Below are 25628 nucleotides of genomic sequence, written 5' to 3'. Positions count from 1 at the left end.
TTATATATATTTGTTTGTCAAGTGAATTATCATTGCCTGTTCTCTAACATTTTCTTCCAATACTATGATTTTATAATAATATTCTGCAAGAAATTAAGTCATTAGAATTCTAAACTTTCTAACCGTGTCTGAAATAATACTCTTCCTTACATCCCCAACTGCGGATTTGGCTTTTGTCATCAGTTATCATATACATCAAATTATTTTCAGGATATTTCATGCTATAATTGGCATTTATACTTAATGAGTTTTATAGTAATACAAATTATATATTTTGATTTAAAAATCAAAGGGAACATCAATTTGAACCAAAAAAATATCAAAAACGATGCATAAATCTAATTTATTTGTAAATTAAGGTGAAATATCCATGAGGCAAATGGCTTTATGTTCATAGGCAAAATGGTTTATGATCAAATTACCTAGCGCCACTTATGATATGTTGGTATATCATTTTTTTTTTTTTTAAATAGCTTGAGTAGACTTTTGCCATACTCAATTATATTAGGTTTTGCATCCCCAAAATTGCTTGTAAATAAGTTCTTCATTTAAAAAATTATAGATCCAACAATAGTATTCATATATATTGCCCAACATGAGCAAAATATTTTTCTATTTTTGTATAATTTCAATTTTATTTTTTCATATTGTTTATTAATTAATTAAAGGAAAGATTTTATATCAAATGTGGAGCTATATTTTATTTTTTTCACATGCCCAAAATAAGCTGACTTGTATCACTACATACTGTAATACACTTGGTTAAGTCCCTGATTAGTTTTAACTTAATGTTTATTCAACATTTCGTTTCTTTTTATCCTTTTAATATCTTATCATCATCCATATCTTGGTAAATATACAGAGGTAGGATTAAAAAAAAAGAAGGAAAATATTAAAATCCCTTTTCATTTCTACATATTTTTATTTTATGTCATTTTTATGCAAACTTTTGAAGCAAAAATTGATACTTCAACAATTTTCTGCACGTTCTATTCAGTAGCCCCCCCCCCCTCCACTCTGCATTATGGCTTCAATACGGGGACAAACAGAAACACAGCTGGCCTTGTTGAAGTTCGAGAATAGGTTGTTCCACTTTTCCGTGATCACGGCCTTCAGGGCGTCGAAACTCGCATGAAAAGTCATGTTCGTCTTGCCCTCCAAGAACCAAAACAGCATAGTCCATGGGGTTTATGTTGTCTGAGGACGAAGGCAAGAAGGCAGCCATTTTCTGCAGAAATGCTGCACCTTCTTTTTGACGAATGTGGGGGGCTCGTCTTGGGTAAGCACATAGTTGTCCCTAGGGACATACTGTTCAACCATGGCAAGACATAGTACTTGAGGACCTCGTATTAGACATCTGTGTTGCCCTGAATGAAGTAGATAGGCATCTTGGTGCCGCCAGACGCTACAACGTTGAGGAACATGACGAGAGCTGGATATGTGGTCCTAAAGGTTCCCTCAGTCTGAGCTCTTGATTCAGCCAAGAAGTGATCATTTATCCTGTTCAGAACAGCACTCCTCCACTCTGAATAACTTCTTGTCGGAGATCGACTCGTGCACGGAGGAGATCCCACACCCTTTGCTATTTTGTATGATGCTCGGGCATTTTTGATCGCACACAAACAAAAGAAACATCAAATTTTAGCTTTTTGTCAGCTCTTTTGAATGGTGCCAAGTAAATTATTCTTAGACAACTGAGGCTAGACGGCCTCGAAAAATATTCTAATTTTCGAGTCCTCCCCCTTTACATACATATTTTTGAAGGATATTCTATTCCTTCCTTTATATTCCCACTAGAGATAAATAATTCAATTGCAAGGAATGTAAAATAAAACATAATATGTCTTAGTTAGAACAATAGTCTTTAATTGTCTAATGTGATTTTTATAGGAGCAAACTTGAATTTTTAATTCGGTTATTGCTCAAACGAGCTCTTTGGTACTACCTACATAAATAATTATTGTTTTTATTCTATCTTAACAGAAGAGAAAAATTATTCCCGAGTAAACAGTTATCAGTTTTTTTTTCATTTTTACTTTGATGTTTTAATTAATACACATTATAGATATATCGATTTAATGAAAAGGTTATATAGTAGTTAGCAGTCTGGGATTCATTAAGTTTATACCTATACAGTAAGTGTGATAACTAAATCCGGCCTGCACATTTTGAGATTTTCCGGCTTATATGATGACAAAATTGTGCAAAGCATTTTTTGTGGTCAAACATACATACAAACGTTTCACTTAGTAGCCAAAAATAGTGATGGGATGATTTTTTAAAAAACCCAATGCCCATTTTGATGCAATTCTAATAAAAATTCCCTATGTGATTCCAATTCCAATTCTTTAATATTTTAAATAATAGTTAAATACAATTTTACTATTAGGGGCAACCCCTTAATTATATATTTTCGAAAAAAAATCCAAAAACTATTTTTTATTTTGGAAAATTAAATTATTTCCGTAAAAATTTCAAATATTTTGAAAAAAGAAATCAAATATACAACTTCATATTTTAAATATTTCAAAAAACTTCAGTTGTTCTCAAAAAAATAAATTTTTAGGAAAAACAAATTCAAATATGGAGTTTTTTAAAAAAAAAATTCAAAAACTCATAGTTATTCACTAAAAAAAAATGGAAAAAAATTGGACAAAATAAATTTTTAGCAAAAAAATTTGATAAAATAAATTTTTTGATAACAAATTATGGCAAATTAAATTAAATTTGTTAGTCAAAATAAAAAATTCTTAATTTGTGGAGCAACATTTTTTTCACAATTTAGAAAGGTTAATGAAAACACTATGAAAGGCGAGAAACGACCAGGGTGACCATTTTTGCGGTACTCTTTTTGACCTTGTTAGACTACGTGTAGAATGACTGATACCCTGTCCTCCTGCAGCCTTTCCACAGTGTTGTACAGCGTATTTTCACTAAAACTTTGTGACACGGATGATATCCTTCGTGGTATTTCCGCCCGAGTACAAATCAATTTGCGTCATTGCCCCAGGACATTCATTTGGATCACTGGAAGCAAAACTTTGTGAATAACTGATTTTAAGAGAACAAGAAAACACAGCAGTAAGTTGAAAATAGATTGCGTTAAGGATTTACAGGTAAAACAAAGCTTGCGTAAATAATTATGGCGCCTATACGAACCAACAACTACGCCTCCAACATGGTGCCATTTTTGGTCTATTATATAATTGGAGATGTCAGTGACATGGCTGGAGTGTAACAGATCCTTATACTCAGATGTTGAAAGAAAGAGTCCGTAAAATTACATATGTTGTATGCCATACAGAAGATTTAAGAAGCAAAGGTGTGTTAAAAGAGGCTTTTTTGACATTTTTTTTTATTAAAAAGGATAATAATTGGAGAAGATGCTGTAATGATACGCAAATTATGTATATATGTTTATAAACAGGGAATTTATCTCTGTAAGTATGTAAATATAAAGGCTAAATCTCTATATTGGTGAGTGGACAATTTACAAAACAAATACATAAAGACATTATGAATGGAAAAATAGTAATGAGTTTCTAATGGCTGATGATTTGGTCATTATTACAGGTCTTATATCGTTCCCGCTCCTCATCATCGATCAATTAAGTTTGTCTAAATTGCCTTCTATGAAGCACATTTTTATTTAGACAACAATCAATAATATACCTTACCAATAGAGGCACGAGAAATCTAGATAATATATATTATCTGCAAAGTAGTCTGACTCACTGTCGCTTGGGCTAGTATAAGAATTGAATGCTGGAGTGTACTAAGATTATATCAAATGTTGTGAAAGTCACTATTAATGACTTTTTTTCAATATTATTATAATAATCAATCACAAGATCAAATAAACTTTAACCAACTAATTTGATATTACCCACAACCAAAGGATTCTAAAATAAACAATTGCATTTATACTCCTTACTTAATCAAAAAAATATAACGTAAATACTAAATAAATAAATTGAAATGGATTTCAGGATACAAAAATATATTTAAAAGGAAAATCTGGATATCATCATGATGTATTAAATATTTACATTAAAAAATAAAAATAAAATTGATGAGTATGAGTCCTGAGTATATAATTCAAAACTGGTACAAAAGTTACAAAAATATATTTAAACAAAGATATTACTTTCGGTTGCACAAGAGATCAGAGGGTTCTGATAAAACATAGTATTTAGACTTCTTTAAATTGTATGAAGAAAAATTCTTTATAAATGCTGACTTGTATCGTTTTTTTTATTTATTTAGGAGCTAGAAAGTAATCATTCATCAAACAAATATATCTTAACTTTCATGAAAAAAATGTTGGTCACTTTCATCAAAAACGTCTGAGTAATTCATGAATGGACTAGGTATATTCGTACTATCTTGAGAGATCCTGATCCAAAAGGATGATAGCTCTTCGTTATCTTGGTGAGTTAGCTTTTGGTCACTAAAGAAACTTATTCCAAGGATTGAACTTCCTTAATATTAGTGTCTTAATGAGGATGAGGAGAGCAAGTTCATACTCATCTAGAAACTCTTTCCGAAAAAAAACTTTGAAAGCTAAGGCTAGGAGACAAATAGATGGATTGCAATCCAAATTGGCATTGAAGGACTACTAGCAAGTAGGCTTTCGTGTGTTTCTTATTTCTTCAAAATAGTAGATACTTGAAAGTAACTTCTTGGGCTGTCCAACACATCTTGGAAAGAACCACATTAAATGAAGGAATACTTTTAATTTAATTATCACATAATAAAATCACTTCATAACTTGTTAAATATTAATGAGTATTAAAATTAAAGGAGTTTAGTCAACAGGTGACTGAACGTCGTCTGAAATCCTTCTCTACCTAGTATCATTTTCCCAACATGTGGTAATAATTACTCTCGCCGTATTTACAAACAAAAAACACTCATACTCTATTCAATTGATTCTGTAAAACTGAAGTAATGTTTGTCCTTGTTCTTGACCATTAAAAAAGCTATGCTGATGAGAAATATGATGTATTTTACAATTAACCTTACATAACTAAGGCTTAGTTTATGTTTATTTTTATAAGCTTTGGATGTTTATGTGAGATCCTAACCAGATATATAATGACGTCACAATCTTAATAAATCTATCCTATGTATATCGCAGTTTTTTCGTCCAATTAGACAACATCCTTCGGATTTAAGAAAAAGATATCAAATTTATTAAACTAATAAGCCTCTTATATTTATATATGTGTAGATAAACGGAATCCCTTATTTTTAATGGATTTTTTCTTTTCATTTTTTCTCTTTTCCCTACATGATTATCTACTTATAAATCTAAATAGTGCTCAGTTATATGGCGATCCGACTCAACGATTTTTATTATTGTCTCTACTACATTTTCGACAATTACCCTTGCATCTTTGACATTAAAATTATCGGCACAGAATCAATCAAACCAAAATTGTGCGAGATTGGCTATTACAGTATCAGGACCATAAACAAAATTCCCATTTTCACCTACCCAAGTTATTTTCCCGCCTTTATCTAAGAAAAGCTATAAAATATATCCTATTTTCTTTTTCCTGTTGCCCATCTTTGACGCACACAAAAACAATCCTGAGTCAATCAATCACAAAACTACCTGAAAAGTAATTTTACTACGAGCTGTTATCTTTTAACACTATCCCGTCCCACAAAAACAACGCAAGATACACATTACTAAATCCATCTTTTGGGAAAATAATGGATTTTTTTGCTAAATTTATTATTTTAATTAAAAAAAAAGAGGAATATTGAAATACAAGATTAAGCTCTAATAATTACATCAAATTAAAATTAAACATGCCAACATTATAAAAATAACTTAATTTTAAACCACATATGAAGTATGACTTTCAATATGACTGACAATACATTTTTAATTACTATATTTTTTTCCTCACTTAATCACTCTTTTCCTTAATAAGATCGAAAAGCATTTGTATGAACGGCGTAGTCCATTGAAATCTGGAGACTTAGGTTGTGAAGGTTCGGTGATTGAAATTAATTCATGTTTCGATATAAATTGAAACATGAAAAATTATTTACAAAACAAAACAAATCTGAGCTCTCTAGCTTACACTTGAACGTGATTGACAAATTTTCATTCGCGTACTCCAAGCAGTTGGGCATCTCTACCCTGTCAGCAAATCTAAAACGTCGGAGAGGAAGAATGGCACTCTCAAAAAGCCAAACTGGACTAGGAGGGGATAAAGAAAATAGCACAGGGCAATCCCCTCAAGTCCATGTGGGCCCTTACAAAATATATCTCGAGGTTTGAAACCAGACTGTTCAGAAAAGAGTGGGTGGACAGAGCCTTGTGAGGGTATTTTTGAGACCGAAAATAAAAGAGACCCATCTCCTACCGTACAAGACTCTTTTAATGAAATCTTTGTAACTATTTTCGATGTTTTTGCCCCCCCTCCCACTCCAGCTCTGATGCCAATCTCATCTACTACATCTTTTGGATACATGTCGAGTAGAAGGCCTACAGTGTCCATCATCCCAATACCGAGTCCCTCAATGCCTCTGTCAACCAGTACTGGGAAGCTATGGCAGTGGACTACATCTGCAGAAGGTGCCAGGCCTTCCATCAATTGACAGTATTAATTTATTAGAAATTCTACCCTAATTTATAAATTATATCTTGTTGAATTTTAAAATTCAGTGTTCAGATTTTAATGGGGCCACTCGCTATATAAGAAATATGAAGGAGCATTAGTTGAAGAGGTCGGATCTGTGGTTCGTAGGGGACTCGGGGTTTGAGTGGATATGTGAACAATATAATTTGTTTTAAATTTGCCTTGTATTTCTAGCATTTAAAAAGTATATATTATTGAAAAAAAACGCCTAAAAAACTTTGCTTTTTCAAAATTTTAATCTTTGACTAATCGATAGAAAAAGTGGGGGGAATAGGGAGAGAGGAAGAAGTATAAAAGACGAGGCAGCAAGAATAGAAGGGTTGGTACATATTGTATATATATAGCAGCTTTCTCACTTCACTTGTCCTCTTTTACCCTCCTTCATCATCCTCTTGTTTCTCTTCTCTCTAAAAATAAATTTGTTTGTGTGGGTGAGGGGGGATATTTATTTAATGAAACGAATTTGTTGTTTACTTATTGTTAGATATATTACATTTATTAATCATCTGTAAATTAGTAGATTTATCAGTTGCAAAAAAACAATCTTCACCATTATAAATAAGGTTTAAAGACTATTATTAATTTATCTATGTACATATGAATATCCGTATGAGTTATTAATGAAATAATTATGTTTTATTTGTAGGGATTAGGTTTTTGACTATTTAGTATTATGTATCATGATTTTAGGTATGTTAGTTAGGGTTGATGTTAAATAAAGAAGGTTGACGTTTAAGTTGTATTAATTATTATTATTTATATTCTGTCTTTAGAAAATACATTTTATTTATTAGTGTAAATTTTATTATTATGATTAAGTAAGTATATAAATTAACAACATATCATTTTTTTTTGTTGGTTTTTTTTTATCAATAGTTAAATTTGTAAAAAAATCATCAATCGAAAATAATATTAATAATACAAGTATAGAGATGAATTAATTCAATATGCTTTCTTTTTGGGTTGTTTGTTATATAGTTAGTTTGATCAACTCTGAGCTGAAAATCTTCGTTATTAATGTTATTATATGTTATTAAAAATGACTTTGTATGAATATTATTAAAAATCTACGACTTTTCATGCGTTGATTATATATATATTTGGTTATGTAAAAAGTTCTTGAGCGTTTTTTGTTAGATGTCAATAATGTACTATATCTCACGAGTAATACATTGTATCAAACAAAACTAAAAGTATGCTTAAATGTTAAGCGTGCAATTGAAAAATTCATTTACAGTTTTTTTTTAATTTGGCGAAGCCAGTATTGTGTGTTAGACATCCAAAATGGAAGTATAAAAAGAGAAAATTCGAACCATTCTTGAGTATCATTACAACCAAGTTGGCGGCAAAAAAAAATTGTGCTATTTATAGATCCAATAGAGTATCAAACGCAACAACAAAGTGGTGGTTCCAACAATTATGTTTTGGTAATATGGATGTCGATAAAATAATGGAAATCGACATGATGGATGGGCATTTGAGCACTTATTCCATTGTCCAGGAACTGAAAATTATGCCTTTGGAACTATTACACAAATAATCCTGACTATGTTAATTTTATTGTCAAAATAAAGCGAAAAAACGCTCAGAACCTTTTACCTCACCTATTATATATATATGACGAAATAGAGAAATATACAAAAAGCTACTTTTGATAGAAAAAAAATATTATTAGACGTGATGCGCGTGGGTATCTGATTCGTAAAATATTATAATAGTTATGATTTTTTTGCTTTTTCGTATTATTACATGTAGTAATATCAGCCTAGAGTTGTATAATTTGTAAAAAAAAATATTATTAAAAACATTGAGCGATATTTATTTATTTATTTTCTCATGCTTTTTATTTTAAAGTATTTCTCCGTTTGAGCTCCATTTTTGTCTCATGAATAGAAGAAGGAGAACCTTACAGAAGTATTCAGTAGTAGTAGTTTGTAGGTAAAATAGCAATGAAGAAGATCAATTTAAAAAAAAACACATTTTCAGGGACGTCCCCAAAGGGTGGGCTGGAGGGGCTGTAAGGATTTTTTGCTTTTTTCTTGTCCTTTTTTTGGTAAAGATGAAAAAATTTAACGTGGAAATTAGGGTAAATTTGTTTTAAAGATTAATTTTCTTAAAAAAGGTCATTGAAGCAAATAATTTAATGTTATAAATATTTTTTCAAGGAATATAATATTGATATTTTTTTTTCCCAAAAATTCATTATTTTGTAAATACTTTAACTTTTGGAATTTTTTCGAGATAGTCCTGGATTTTGGAAGTTTTTTCCAAACATTAAAATTTTTTGATATAAAAAAAAATGTAATCCTGCAGACGCCCCTGATTTTGTTATTGTAAGTAGTTTTTAGGTGTGTAACGTGTAAAATAGTACGTATTATGAAGTATATTCGCTGAATACTTTACATCCTGTGGTTGTCATACATATATAACAAATTTATTCTTGTTTGGATTTACTTATTATTCTTATTCATATTAATTTTTTTTGTTTAGTAGTGGTTGTAGAATCAAAGAATTCTTTAGAAAATTACAAAAAAAAAAAACCCTTGTCATTCACACGTGTGTCTTCTCTTTGCCGTACATTGTATGTATGTAAAAAAGTAGATAATTTTTGAGCAACAATTACATTTGTATATTAAAAAAAAGGAATGAGAGGATTATTATTTTTTTATACTGGGAGGATATATATGTTAATTATTATTATTTTTATATACCTTGTCTTGAGCTACATAAAATAACGTGAAGAAAAAATGTATTAGGTAATCATGTGAAAAACTCCCACCTCTCTCTCCAATTTGGATTTTCTTTCTTTTCTCTCTTTGTTTAAACATTTACCAGGGACGTCCGCGGGAGGGGGGCTCCTTCCTCCTCAAAGTAAGGAATTTTTCTTTTTACTAAAATTTTTTTGGACCAGGATGAAAAATTTTAATGCAAAACCACAGGAATAAATTTGGTTTTAAAAGATTTATATTTTTAATTTGACAAATTATGCAAGCAAGGAAAAAATTTTATATTATAAATGTCTTTTTTGAAATTTTGGACAAAAAAAATAATTTCTGTGATTGACTATGGATATTTTAATTTTGTTTGTTCTTTAAATTTAATTCTCGTGAAGAACTGTGGATTTAAAACTTTTTTTTCAAATTTAATAATTTGTAAATAGCTATTCATTTTTTAAATTAAAAAAAGAATAATGATCATTTTTGAAATTTTTTTTGTGAACAGTCTCCCTCCCTCTAAAAAAAATCAATTCATAAGAATATGTATATATTCCTGCAGACGCCCCTGCTAATATATTTAGGTCATACACATCAGACATGGAACCCATATACATAACTATAGTAATACGCCTGTATGTTGAAGTAATATTTATTGATAAAAATATTAAATGGTACTACTTTTTCACGCTATTGCCTTGAGTTCTTTCTCTATTCACTCCATTCATTTATAAGTATATATGAATAAATGTAGCAAATTTATAAATACGTGGGTAAATAAGTACATTTATTGAGTATGATAGAATATACTTACTTACTTTATACATATATCAGTATGAGAGAGTCAAGGGGTCTAAAAGGCTTATACAAATAAAATTTATTTGATGATGTGGTGCTTTTTTTCTGTCTGTTTGTCTGTATGTCGGTCGGTAGGTCAGTGTGTCTATTTTCTCAAAATTATTATCAATGGAATAAAAAAAAGGAAAAAAAAATGGGGTAATTGTTGTTGTAATTATGTGACAATAATATGAGGGGCTGAGAACAAAACTGCAACAGTGGCTATTATCGTAAACATAGTGAATGTAATTAAACAGAGTCTATCTAGCACCATGGCGGCAAATTTCCAATCATTTTCGATTGCAGCAGTATCTTCGTCTTCCCGTATTTTATCTGTGATGACTCGGATTTCCTTGAGAATGAGACTGAGTTCTCGATGGATCCCAGGAGGAATACCCGACGTCATTCCATCACCCAACGTCACATCACCAGTTGAATTCCCTAAAGGCGGCGGTGGTGGTGGAGGCGGAGGCTGATGTAACCCTGGCGTGACTCGAAACCCACTTTTTGTCGATGAATTAGCAGTAGAGCCTGTACCACTTCCACCCGCAAGAGAATGAGACGGATGATGGGGGTGGATGTGCGGCAGAGTTGAAGCTGGACGAAAGTCATCATCCATGTCAAGGACATTTGCCAATAAACTCTTGGAAGACCTCTCTTTCAAGTCCAACTCCTTCATTTTATTTTGCATTAAAATCGTCTTTCGAGTGATCTTCTCACCTGGTCGACCCATTCGGAGCACCCAAGGGATCCATTGCAAAAACACGCAACGTACCTAAATATATGTGGATATAAGTCAACCAAACCACTATATTATTGGGTTGTGAATACTTACCCAGTTTGGCATTTCATGAGTGTCAGCAAGGCGATGATGATAATTTAATATCATAATGGTTGTCACCACGGAGGAGGCTACCATAAACATGATGCAGTTGAAATAGGTTCCTTTAGAGATGTAGGCATGGAAAAGAAAAAAAGTCACTGAATTAGATTGAGAAGTAGTAGATTTATTAACTTTAAGAAAATATTGTGAAATAAATGTGGATTGTCTATCATGTATATTTTTATTCCAACAACTTGTAGAAATATGACGACAGACAACACTTTATTCCATTTTTAATATCGTATTTGTAAGTGGTTACACATGGCCAAAGAAGCTAAATAAAATACAATCATTGCATCATTAGTTTAATTGCTCATGTGTGGGTTTTTTTTTTTTAGTTTTTTTTAATCTAAGGATGATAATGATGTAAAAAAAAAGTAAAAAGAAAGTTGAGTACTGGTCAATTATAATTGAAAAGAATTAATAGTAAATAAGAAGGAAAAGGGATTTGCATTGTTTTAATATTTGACTTTTTTTTTTACATGTATTGGGATGAGACGCAGAGTATAAACATGATGAAATAAAGTTTCTACTTACTTATGATATTATGTAAGCAATTACATGATATGTACAACATAAGATAGTGAAGAACATTCTATGCAAGTAGAGACCATGTAGAATAATACAATATCTAATAATAATATTATATATTTTTCTACTTTTAACTTTATTTAAAAGAAATCATAATATTGAGAAAGAAATATGAAAAATGGGATTACCTCTAACAATATTTATTGATTTTTGTGATGGATGATTTTTTTTTTTGTAAAGAAAAAAAAATTAATATATATTTATATTCAATAAATAAATAGAAAAAGTAGCATAATGTATAGCCAGGGCCTCCTAAATATTTATACTAAATAAAATAATAAAAGAAGAATCAATAAATCAAAGGAAAATACATCAGATATTCCTCAAATAGGTTTTTTTTTTTTTTTTGAAATAAATAAAAAATAAATTATTATAGTTTTACATCAGAAGAAGACGATGATGTCAATAGCAACATATAAAAAAACAATGCTCTCCTTCATAAATCCATTGTAATCCTATTTAGTCATAACAATAAATTTTTGATTTGATGTATGTATCTAAGTGATGGAAGAAAACATTATTATAATGATGATTTAAGTAAATAATAAAATCCCTCAAAAACATGGAATGGAGATACTGAAAAGTCATCAATTCATTGTAGTAACAATGTACCTCAATCAAATATTGACTCAAATAACGACCCATATATGTAAAATTACATATATGAATGAATATTTAAATATAAATGCATATGGCATCAAGTATAAACAAAAGGATGGGAATAGCATTTACTCCAATCTTTGAGAAAAGGAGTGTTAAGAAAAAATGAGGGCAAACAAAGAATATTTAACACTCTGTTTGTGAATATGCTTTTTTTTTAGCCCAAATTTTAAGCAAATTTTATTTTTTGATGGACTCTGAACCACGGAAATTACTTTATACGAACTTTTGTTACTAAAAATGTACTCATTAACTTTGATGAGATTAATTGTGATGTGATATGTGTGATAACAGCGGTTTTGCATTTGTTGCAATGTATATGGCTTAAATGAAAAAAAGAAAGGGAATATAGACAAAGCAAAAGAACGACTTAAAATGGAACCCACTATTCAAATTCATCAAATCTTGATTGAAAATCGCTCGACTTTGCAAATAAATCCAAAAATACGTTTTTGCAACAGAAAAAGTTGAATTTATTATGAAAGATATTTCAGGAGTGACTGTATTATGTGGTTTAAAAATCCAAACAGCAATAAATGATACACTCGAATAGTAAGTATATTATTTGAGTTGCATAGATTTATGCATTCCACAAACTTTTCCTGTCATACAACGATACAAGGTGGATTTTGTAACATGAGTAGGCCAAGAAATATACTTGGGTACTCAATCATGTATGTACATATATACATCGATATTTTAATAGTATTTACTATTTGTATGTATGTACGATGTAAAAGAGAAGAAATTTGTAAAGAAAGAGTGATAAATGTCAAAATGAAAGGGTGTCGGCCGTTAAGTAGATTCAACAAATGGAAGCTTTCTTTTGATGAGAGACGTTGCACCTGGGTTATGGATTATAAGAATATGCATGAAGGATGTAATCAATTGTAGTGTTGATGTCAAGAGTTGCTTTGCTCTGGGTCTTACTAAATGTACAGAAATATCTTGTGGAGGAGGGATTTCTGTACCTGTATTCTAGTACCTGTCTATGCACACATTAGTGATGGGACAACTGGGTGCTTTTTATGGAATTGGCAGAGATAAAACAGTGTTTTATTTTCGACTCCGATTCTGGTGTACTATTATTTATTACTTTTTAAGTAATGAAAAAAATCCGTCTAGATACAAAAAATGATCATGTTAATTTATGACTTAAGTCTTATAATTTTATAAAATATCATAACAAAATAATTTTTAAATAAAAATGCTCAAAAACTGAGAAGAAACAAATTGAACACAGACCAAATGTGAACTAAAGTGTACAAAACACATGCGGGTGGTGCAGATGTTGTTATTTTAAGAAAATAAGCTTTGTAAATGTAATGCAAGTTGTCTCATAGGTAGAATTGTTTTTGCATTTTTTTTTGTAAAAGGCGAAGGGCAATCCATTTGGTACAGATGAACTAAGATTTTTGTTAATATCAGCTGTTTGTTTCACAATTTTGGAGGGAGGGATCTATTAATTCTCACCTTTGGAAAATTAGCCTGGGGAAAGTTTGTGGTGGGATTACTCACCCTGTGAGAATTTGCCATGGAAATAGCTCACCAGGTGATTGCAATTCATAGAAAAATATGCTATTTCTAAATATTAAGGAATTGCCATAAGGAGTTTTTACTAGAATCGCCTCGACATCAGGATTATTATTTTATTATTTTGGAGTCGTCTCATCTCTGGTACAAATTTTACATCCATGAATCACAGAAACAATTATTATTGAAAGGGTATCCCACTGCAGCTTGTACGGAACTCTGGCACGTCTACTCCCACACATTATAAACCATCCTTAAATTAACTGAAACGTCAATGCCATAAGGAAATAATAATGATATTTTAGAGAATGTTTTTATAGCAAACACACACACAATATGTATATGTAAGGAACATTAGAAACGAAAAGAGTAGGTACATATGTGTATGTATAGAGTAGCAAACAGAAAATAGTATGTGGAGATAAAAAAGGAGACGGAATCAACAATTCTTTAATAATATATAGGCATGCAATGAATCATAAAAGGTTTAGTAAAGGACATATATAAAATAAAGAGAGAAAAATAATAAGACTCACTAATCAAAAAACTACTAACAAAGTTAATCAACTATTAAGAACATGTATTTATTAGATATGGTTTTAAAGATTTTTAGTTATTAATTATATAAGTATGTATTATTTAATTTTTTTTAAATAATTTAACTAGGATATAGTTGAAGATTTATTTTTTTTAATTTAGTAAATCCTTTTGGCATTGTATATTTTATTTAATTGAGTTTTATTTAGGATCCCTTGGATTAGACCCTGGAATATATATTGGTTTTTTTTTTGTTTTTGTATTTTTCATATTCCAAAATCTAATAACAACGGACGTAATTTATTTATGATTATTTTTTTAGGTATTTGTATTAGCAGACTACAACCATTTGAACCTTGTTGTTAATTATATTTTTTTCTTCAGATTAGTTTTTTGTTTAATTTTTGACGTTAGTTTATAAAAACAAAAACAAAATTTAATGAATGTAATTTTAGTATATTTTAGTGGTCTTAGCTATATATTTGTTTGTGTTTTGTGTTTCTTCAAATGGATATAACACTTTTCTTCACAATTTTTAAAAAATATTTTTTTAATTATTATTATTGTTTTATTAATTTGATAGGCTTTTTTTTTATTTGTTTTTAACTTTTTTTGTTGTATAGATGACTTTGTTAGTAAATAAAATACAATCTTAGTATATCAAACTGTTTTATTCAATGCGGTGCAAGAGGAAATGGATGTTGTTAGTAGTAGTGGAATAGTATAAGTTTGATAGTAAGGATAACGATGAGGGGAGGGGGGGTTTCTGTCAACATTCACACTTGAAAGTAGAGGGGTATTTGAAGAGAGAGAGAGAGAGATAATTGTGATGATAGTTGTAATGGTATTCAATCAGGCTGTATATACCATACTATTTCAATTTTCAATCATTAGCACATCACAAAATAAATAAATAAAGAACTAAGTATTTAGTTTGTTAGTGAGGAACTCATCTAATAAAAAACAAAGTGAATCATCCTAAAAATTGACTATATACAATCATGTAATATTATATCTGAAACTCTTGTGAAGAAATATGTTTGTGTGTAAGTAAGTACAAGCAAACAAAGCTGGAGCTAGCTTGTTTTTTAAAAAGGAAACGTTGATCACACCTGTTTACATATATTTATTAAAAAATGAACACTGTTTAATAATCAGAATATATTAGATGGATGGCTTTTTGGGACTCCTATTATTTTTTAATAACCTTTTTTAAACAACAAATTTATAAAGAAATACACATATATGTATGTACTACATATTATATCCAAGGAGTAGTAGAAGAGGCAGAAGAAGAGCTACAAATATGTGTTCAATATTTTTATTATTATTATTATTATCTGAAATATAAAAGAATATTAGTGGTGGATTTGTTAAATTTTCATCATTATTAGGAAACGTACACTTTGTTTATAGTTAAAATGTTTTAAAGAGTTACACTCCAAAGACCAAGAAATAGGTGGATTTTTCTTAATTATGTAGCTATGAATCATGCACAACCTATTTTTTGGAGCAAAGGAACTGGATTTTTTTTATATGTAGTTATGTATTTTATTTGAGCAATGAGTTTTGAAGATGTATTTAGTTGATTTCATATCGCAAAAGTCACTGCTCAATTTATCAATATTAAATAATAGTTTTATTTATTTAGGATATTATGACTCTCATTTATTCTTGTTGTATGTAGGTAAGTGCTTTCCTTTTTTTAAAAAAATTGAAAATTATTTCACGGTTTCTTTTAGTTACAGACGAATATTTAAAAAATTCCAAACGACTCACTTTACTGGCGATAAAAGTGAAAAATAAGAAACAAACAGAATAATACAAAAATAATTACAAGCATGTCCATGCTATTTAAAATGTAAAAATAATAATTGAATATTACTTTTTCTAGATTCTTAGACAAAAAAGAAAAGAAATAATAACACTACTAATAAATTATAAATAATAACTAAACTGAAACGAATAGCAATGATAATAAAATAAAGAGATAGATGATATTTTGGTAGGGGAATAGTCATGGCTAGAGATTTGAAAATTGTCGAAATCTCTCTAAGTATACAAAACAAAGCCTGACACAAAAAAAGTGTAATTACTTTGAGAGACGACAAGCTGAAAGAGATCACTAAATAAACTATAGTTAGGATTACTCTCTAATACGCTATAATTTTGACGTAATTATAGAAAACTTAAATATCTTGCAGATTACCACAAATATATATATATTTCTTTTAATGTACACTCGCGAGGATATCGGATATTTTCACATCTCTAGTGATAGTAATGACGATGGATTTGAATAATCTCATTCCTTTGGATTATATAAAATATTTGAGTTAAATGTGTCCCCATCTGATCTTTGTGAATGTACATTAGAAATGTAATTATATTAAGTAGTTTTTTTTTTTTTTTTTTTGTAACTATAATGAGTACAAATGTACTATCATCCTATCTCTCAAAAATTTTATATATGTATGTTTATGAAAAATACAGGAAAAAGGCCTTAAAAACATGTTGTTGTTTTTATTTATCAGGAGAAGGTATTTGATACACTAAAAAAAAGAGTTCACATTGATTTAATTGTATAAATTAAGAATCATTCAGTAAATGAATCCAAGTTTTTTCAAATATATATATTTTTTTTCTTTATTTTAAACACAACCGCGACGTGCCGTGGGTATATATATCTCAACATATACGGGAGTTATTTTGAATTTTTAGTAATGACTATTTTTAAAGGCTTAAAAAAACATGGATCTCAGTTGACGTCTTGTTTGAAGTGTCACATGAGAGGAAGAGCAATAAGGGGGGATATTATGTAATATGTTGCAAGTTTGTTGTAAAATCATCTGGGTTTTTTTTTATTAATAAGTTTAAATAACGATGACGGTTTTCAAAAATTTAATTTTTGGTGTGTTTTGATCTTTTTGACACAAGTAAAGATAAAAACAAATAGAGGAAAATGAATATATATAGATATAAATTTAAATAATGTAATTATTGATTGTGTAGTAGTAGAGTGTGATATTTCTTATATTCTAACCTATAAGAGGAGTTGCATCTGAGACTGGTAGCATTTCCCCAACAATTGTTGCAAAAATTGTTATGGACAACATAATGGCTACACCTGTAAATCAATTGTAACAATTATTATGGTGGGCCAAAACGATATGTGTTATCTGAATGCATAGAGAAATTCTTTTCACCTAACACTGCCAGTCAATGTATGTAGTATGAATAATAAAATTACAATAAATATCGTAAATAACCAACAAGGTTCAATAATTTTGTTTTATTAATTATTATTAAGAGGTTTTTTTAATATCATTAAGAGTAGTAGTTAAAAAATATGAATACAATCTTGACGACAATTGATAAAGAAGAACATATAACTTAATTAACGGAAAAAAACTCAAAATAAAATAATAATAAAGTTTTTTAATGTCGTTTTTTTTTTCAATCTAAGAATAGTTTGTTTGCTTTTGTAAACGTTTTGTGTGTGTGTGTGTGTCTGATCCATGCAAGTAATTTTTTTTTTACTGAAAAGAAAAAAAAAGACCCTAGGAGTTTCCATTTTTTTTAAAAAGGAGACAAACTTTAAAAAAAAAAATAAGTAAAACTAAAAGATAATCTACAATTAAACTCTTTAAAGTGAGAGACAAAAAGTACCCTTAAATAAAATAGGAAAAAAATAAAAAATAACAATCAACAATACTATCTTATAGCTAATTTTTGACTATTTTTGTATGTAGATGGGGTACTCATGTATTTTAAAAAAATGAGTGACAACATTTTCCAAACAAACTCATATAAGTGGATAACTGTGCATGTACGGATACATATATATATCCATACAAAAGAGAGTTGTCGAATAGATGATATATAGAAATTTGTATATTTAAAAATAAGTCAAGGAGGTAAAAGATGATAAAATGTGTCCCATATAGGTATTGATTTAAAGGAATTAGGTATAAGAGAAAGAAATTCTTGATGATATAAATTGATTTTTATGTAGAATTAAGAAATTGGTAAATATAATTATTAATATTTATTCTAGATTTAAAAAAAAAAGAAAGTTGTAGCCTTGTGCGAAGAAAAGACAACAGCAAAGAAGAAGCATATGGGACTTGGGAAGGTGGTGGATAGAAGAAGAAAAGGCTACTTAATGGATGATTATTTTTGTATTTGTGCTTCAATACATATACATACCTTGAAGGAGGAAGAAAAACTCATTTATTTAATTTCTTTGCTGTTTTATTTATTTGGGTAGTAGGCTGGGGATTGTATTTTTTGTGAATGAGGAATTTAGAGAGGGAAAAGTGAAGGGAGGATGGAAGACGAAAACTTTGAATAATTCTATAAACTTGTAGGGGCCCTTCAAAAAATGTCAATTTTGTGAATTTTTGTGTTTCTTTGTTTAATTTATAAGATATAGTAATTTTTTTAGCGCAATGATAGTATGACAACTTATTTAAGAAAATATCTATTTAAACGCCTACAAAACTTGTACACTATGCGACAATGAAAAAGAAGTCTCATTTGGTTTTGCTTTCTTTATATAATAATAATGATTAATAGAAAAAAAATAAGTTAATTTATTGTAGATAGATAGATGAATAATGAATGAATGACCTGTATGTTGTACTACAAAATAATTTGTTTAGTAAAAAAAGAACGAAAAAAGATTTACAACACAGTGATATATGTAATGCTAGGAGAGACAAGCTTTATTGTTGGCATAATGTATTTATTAAGAAAAAAAAACAACTAAAAAAATACTTTTTTCTATTAAAAAAATAAATTAATAAAAAAATATAATAATGATATAGGATTTTTAGGAATAACAAAAATTAAAAGAATATATATGTATATAATTTTTTCATATTTCTAGTTAGCTAACCTATGAGTGGAGTAGCGTCCGATACAGGAAGCATTTCCCCAACTATAGTTGCAAATATTGTTATAGACAACATAATTGTAACACCTGGAAGAAATTTGGGTGATTCTGAGTTAAATGACTGAATACATATGGTAAAGTCCCTGAAAAATTATTCTGAGGTTGTGTAAAAAAGGGGTTAGCTCAAGTTTAAAAAAAATAAAATTAAAATATAGCAAAGATCATATGGGGATTAGAGGGTGAGAGCATTATATTTAATATTATACCTTGTGGTGCTTCATTCTATAGTATATGTATGTATGTAGGCCCGAAATAGTTAAGAAAATGCAAGGAAAACATAAAGACCATAGTGCTATATGTATGGATTAATTAAGATGAAATAAAACATAACACTCTCCTTAAACAAATAAAACTTGTAAAAAAGTAAAAGTGGATAAAAACAAAAATGAATCATTTCATAACTTCAAACTCTGCTGAGATAAATAAAACAAACAAATGCAAGATAAATAAAATTCACATTCCATTTATGTACATAATAGGTTTATGTGTAATTATTCACATTGGAGGTATTACATACGTAAATATGTATCTGCCATTCCTTGTATTAATATTTAAGTAAAACAAGGGGGAGAAAGAAAGAGATACTAATTATGAGAATATGTAATTATGATATGTTAATAAGTAAGTAATAACCAAATGATCTGTAAAAGAAATATAGAGACTTGTAGGAAGAAGGATGCACAATACACTAGAAAAGAGCAGATTCCTAGACATACATTTTCTCTCAGATGAACGAATGATGGATGTGAAGTTCAAATAAATATTACTATTTAATATGTAAACATAATTTGTTAGTAGAATGAATAAGAATATAAGCAATGCAGAGTGCCAATCATTGTATGGTATATGAATCTAAATAATAGCTGGATCATAATCAGACAAAAGGATTTATCATATTACTATGCTAGAGCAGAGAGTTATATATATATGAGGTGTGTTCAAACAGTAAGGTGACTTTTCAAATTTCGGGGGATATATATATTTGCTATGCTAGATTTTTTTATTATTTTAGTACATTCGAAAAAGACCGTATACTTATTGTTTATAACTATTTAATATATTTAGTTTGGTTGTGAGAGGTATGATTATTCAAAGTATTTTTATATTTTCAAAATAATTTATCGAAAAAAAATACATGGATCAAAAATCTGCATTAAATTGTGTATAAAAATTAAAATTAAGTGGTTCAAAATACTGGAAATGTTGATGGTGGCAATCGGTGACACTGTTTTTGAGTAAATAAATGTTATAAATGGTACAATCTCCTCCAAAATGACAATTAAGATGCCAATGACAAGCCTGGATGCCCAAACACGTTGAACACGTTAAATCAGTCAAGAAAATTGTTTTTGAGTAGAGTCGAATGACTTTAATATCACTTTCTGAGGATATTAACATATCGATTGGCACGTGCTATGATAACTTTTATATATTATGGGCATGTACCGAGTGTCAAAAAAGTTTATTTCCAAAACTACTTAATTTTAGAAAGAAGAATCGTCGTCTGAGCGCACATTAATGATGATCCTGATTTGCTAAAAAAGGTTTCCACTGATGACGAATCATATATATATAAGGTTATGAAATCGAAACCAAAGTCCCAAAACTGAAGAGACCGATGAAAGGACGTAGAGCAAAAATCGCCGGAAACACAAAATATGTTATGCCATTATGCCTCTCAGTAACAAACTAAACAGATTATATAGCTTTAAATAATGAATAGATGTTCTTTTTCGAATCTGCTAATATTTAAAAAAATCAAAAAAAAAACTAGCATACCGAATATACGTTCCTTGCGAAATTTGATAAGTAACTTGCTTGTTGAACACATCTTGCATATATATGTATGTAACTAGAGTTAATTCCCAATTTAGTTTCATAAGCGGTTTCGATGCTAGCCTCTCATGGACAAATATGTAATAATAATAAAAATATGTACTACATATGATCGGATGGTATTTGATCATTACAGACAGACGGGATATACATCTGTGATTTCCTTTTTGATACATTTGTTATTAGATAACACACACACCTAGTATAGGAACAGCGTCAGATACCTTTGGCAACATCTCATTTACCATAATACTGAAAACAGTTAGGGACAACAAAACTGTCACTCCTGAAATGTAAAGTTGTTTGGTTCATACAATTATGTAGATATATATAAGCATGTAATATATTGATTAATATGTAAGTAGTAGGGGAGTTAGTGGCAAGTAAATACCAAATGTCAGGTAATTTTTAACGATTATATACCCATGTAGGTATAGACCAAAAGGTATTAGAATATGTATATATAAACGTTTATATGTTTCGTAAATGCATTCAAATTTAGAGAATAATAAGAATACCTAAGCCCCAAAATATACTTTAATTCTATTTAATCAAATAAATAATAATAAAAATTATAAATAAGAACGATAATGAAAATAAATATGATTATTTTTAGATTAATAGAGAAATAATAATGACTGATATATTTGTTTTAGTTAAGAGGACGATCAAGTGCAGCTATTTATGCCTTTTTAAAAAAATAAATATATATATATTATAATAGTTATGATAAATAAACAAAGAGTTACTATTTTAAATACAACATCGAACTGAATAAAAATATTATTATGTATGCGTAATATAGAGCAAAACATGTTTTAAAGTGTTAGTTATGTATAATAAAATATTGATTATTAAATGAGTTGGAATTGGTAGAGAATATATATTTATTATAATATTAATGATACTTTGAATGTTTGAATGCAAGAGAGTTTGGGGAATAGGTTCAATTACCTAAAAGTGGTAGTGCATCTGACGTAGCAGGCATTGATTCAGATACCACTTGTGAAAAAACAGTCAATGATAAGAGAATAGTAAAACCTAGAAAAATGGGACCCTTATTATTATTCATTAAATCCATACCCTCCATGAAAAGATACAGAGAGAAATCAAGTGTCCATAATTGTATTAGACTATACCGATATGACAAAAGGTTAGAATTTGATATCATGAGATATTTTTTACTTTTTATTTCCTTCCTCTAAATAATAAAATAACCATCAAAATTTCAAAAAAAAAGTCCTTTATGGAAGAGTTTTGATTTGGAAATCTGTAAATAACAAAAAAAAAAGAATTTTGATGCTGTTTTTTCAAAAAAAAAAAATCGATTTGAATCAAGTTACAGGACTTTTATTTGAGGAAGTATTATCGATGAAACATATATTTTGTAACAATACTTTTAACAATGTTTCTCTAACTTGCCGCATGGTATGAGTATTTCAGTTTCATACATACTGTTGATTAATGTATACTATCTTTTTGTAATAATATAATTAGTGATATTCAATTGAGGTTTAAATTAATTTAATTAAAATTATAAAAAAGTAAAATTGGCTGTCTTATTTGGCATAAAAAAATAATGAAAGTATATTATTTAAAACTAACACTTGGTATCAAAAACGAAATTTGAGTAATAAAAATATAGAAAAACGTCAAAATAAGGGCAGTACCAAAAGACGAATAATATTTTTTTGGCTGCAAGTTGGAACTAATATACTCATACCATTTTTTTGACGTTTGATAGTTATTTTCCTGTTTAAAGGAATACCATCCAAAATAAAATATATCCGGCAATACCATAGTTCACAATTTTTGTGATTACAGTACACCCTCATATGTATGTATGTAAGTAAGTTACTATTTATATATTTTATGTAGTAGGAATTGCCTTCAAATACTACGCACATGAGCACACATAAAAAACCCCAAGTTTGTATAATGTATGTATTAATAAAATGATATCTGTAATATTATTAATAACTGTTATATTCATTCATTTATAATGAGGCACACTCAAACTAAATATATATGTATATATATGAAGCATCTACTTTACCACTTTAATACTATTAGTTTTGTTTAGTTATAAGAATGTGGGTTTTTTTTTGATTTCAAATGGTTGCAATGAAAATGTTTGTGAGAGAATGTACAAATGATGGGAAAACTCGAACATAATCACAGCAAGAATTACCTAGTAGAGGATTATCTGAAGTCACTGGCATAGTGGCAGACACCATATTAAGAAACACAGTCAATGAGAGTAGAATTGTTACACCTGAAAATAGTATGCTGTATTTTTTTACTTGCTTCAAGTTACATCAAGAGGGGTGTTATATTACAAAAGTCAGACTTTAAAGTGCTGCTATCAATTTTTTTCAATTAATATAAAGGACTCGAATAATATGATTCTACTTATTATATTTATCATAATAATGTGTTTGAAAATAATATTTTTTAAAGAAAAGGGTAGGAGGAAACGCAAGACTAAGAACATTAATTTACATATTTTGCTTTCAAAATTTACTTTTTAGACTCTTAATATAAAAGGTATGTGTAGTGTGTATGGATACTCTTAAGGGTTAAGAAGAAGGAACACGTCATAAAAAGTGGTTGAAGACAAGTAATGATCATGAGTCACCCAATGTCGCAATGAGGTAGGAATGCGTTATCACCGTAAAATACTTAGAGGGTAGAAGTAAGCAAACTGCATAAAGAATATGAATGTATACGAAGAAGGTCCTGAAAAAAAATTGTATGGTCATATATTTGTCCTATTAGTAAGGCCTTTTATTAGAGATAAAAATAGTAAAACAATTAAAGTACACTTTACTATAAAATTAGAGCATATTTTGAGGAGAAGGGGAAATATTTATTTATACAATATACCTAATGATTCCCGATGTATGTACTTCTTATCTAGTATCAATGTACCTATAGAATGATGATGAATTCTATGAATGTTTATAATTCACTTAGACGTCTTGTTGCTGTGATTCTTCCTTCCTCCCTCTTACAATATGAGGAAGGGGACAAAAGTATACATATGTACAGTTCTGGGAAAGTGTACAGACATGTGTATTAAATGGAGGCATAGTATACCAAAAATAAACGATATTTGTATGTATTGAGTATACCAACTTGATAGAGGGAGTGAATGAATGAAGAGCAAAAATAAGAGGGAAGACGACTCAGGGTTCTTGCCTAACAGATTATTATATGTATGTATGTACTAATAAGGAAATGATACTATTATGACCACTGCTCATATACTCATATGTATATAATATGTAAATGTATGTTTGTATATAACTATAATTTCAAATGGTTGTATGAATTGCTGCCTTCAAAAAAAAAAAAATATATAAAAATGTATGATATGTATATATAAAAGAATGTAAAAAAAAGATAATAATATAATTGAGTTTATATTACGTTGGTACGAATGAAAATTACCTAACAATGGCACTTGTAGTGATGTGACAGGCATCGCCTCGCTCACATTTTGTTGAAATACTGTTAATGAAAGCAAGACGGTGACACCTGAAAGATGTTTTATTTATTTGTTTATAAAAAATGTTGAATCAACAAAGTGTATGCATGAATATATGTAGTAATAAAGATAAAATACCTCAATCATTTTTTTTTTTTTTTTTTTTTTTTTTTTTTTTTTTTTTTTTTTAATAAAAAATGTAAATTTATTTTGAATATAAATAACTGTGATGAGCAATGCAGAAAATATCAAAATTTCAACCTCAATGAAAGTAAGAATTATTTCTCCCAAAAGTATAAAAATTAAAACAAGGCTCATCACTCCGTTTATGTATGTAAATGATTCTTTCGAATAACTTTCTTGTATGTACTTGCAAGACTGTGATAGTAGACATACTTTCAACTTAAATTATAAAGAAAAAATAACGTCACAAAAAGAAATTAAGTGTCCCAAAAAATAGGTAAAAAAAGAGTTTTTGACAAATAGGAAATCAAAAATAACAATAATCAAAAAAAAAAAAAATGAGACTTTTAAGTTTTTGTTCCATTAAATATATAATACATAATATGTTTGTAATCCTTTATAAAAATTTTGATTTTTTTTTTCGAGCATGCTCCCGCGTTTGAGATTTTAAAGCCTTCAAATCTAAATAGGTATATCTAATTTAATGATCATTTTTAATGTAACCTGTGTATTATGTAAATAGCATTCAAGAATATCATTAAGCAACTGGCAGTCTTGCTGCTCTATGAATAGTGGCATAGATGAGAAGGATGACGATGAGAATGAAGCCTCCTGATTATGTGATGTGGTCTTAATAACTAATTTATGAAAGAATAATTTGATAAAAGTAAGATAATATTGTCCTAGTAAATGTTATTGAGAAATATTTATGTAGATATATTCTGTGTTCCTTTGTTTAAGAAGAAAG

General features: G+C 28.8%; 1 protein-coding gene across 34 annotated transcripts in view; it reads right to left on the bottom strand.

Moving 5' to 3' along the window:
• Positions 1–7390: 7390 nt before the first annotated feature.
• LOC121116681 (neuronal acetylcholine receptor subunit alpha-7) overlaps positions 7391–25628 on the bottom strand; it is a 37063-nt gene continuing 18825 nt past the window's right edge. For 7 of the 34 annotated variants that reach the window (XM_040710960.2, XM_040710958.2, XM_040710956.2 and 4 more), the window contains 4 exons: positions 23399–23482; positions 19315–19398; positions 11046–11155; positions 7391–10985 (listed from right to left, as the gene is read on the bottom strand). In XM_040710960.2, coding sequence (XP_040566894.1) covers positions 10386–10985; positions 11046–11155; positions 19315–19398; positions 23399–23482 — 878 coding nt within the window. In that variant the 3' untranslated portion in view covers positions 7391–10385. Of the gene's footprint in view, positions 10986–11045; positions 11156–17457; positions 17542–19314; positions 19399–22161; positions 22249–23398; positions 23483–24660; positions 24748–25628 lie in introns of all 34 variants that reach the window. The other 27 variants (XM_040710964.2, XM_071887803.1, XM_071887806.1 and 24 more) reach the window with 11 other exon arrangements.

This window comes from Lepeophtheirus salmonis, chromosome 4 (assembly GCF_016086655.4).
Source record: "Lepeophtheirus salmonis chromosome 4, UVic_Lsal_1.4, whole genome shotgun sequence".
In the NCBI taxonomy this organism is placed as follows: domain Eukaryota; kingdom Metazoa; phylum Arthropoda; class Copepoda; order Siphonostomatoida; family Caligidae; genus Lepeophtheirus; species Lepeophtheirus salmonis.
This window is presented reverse-complemented; position numbering and strand designations above follow the sequence as displayed.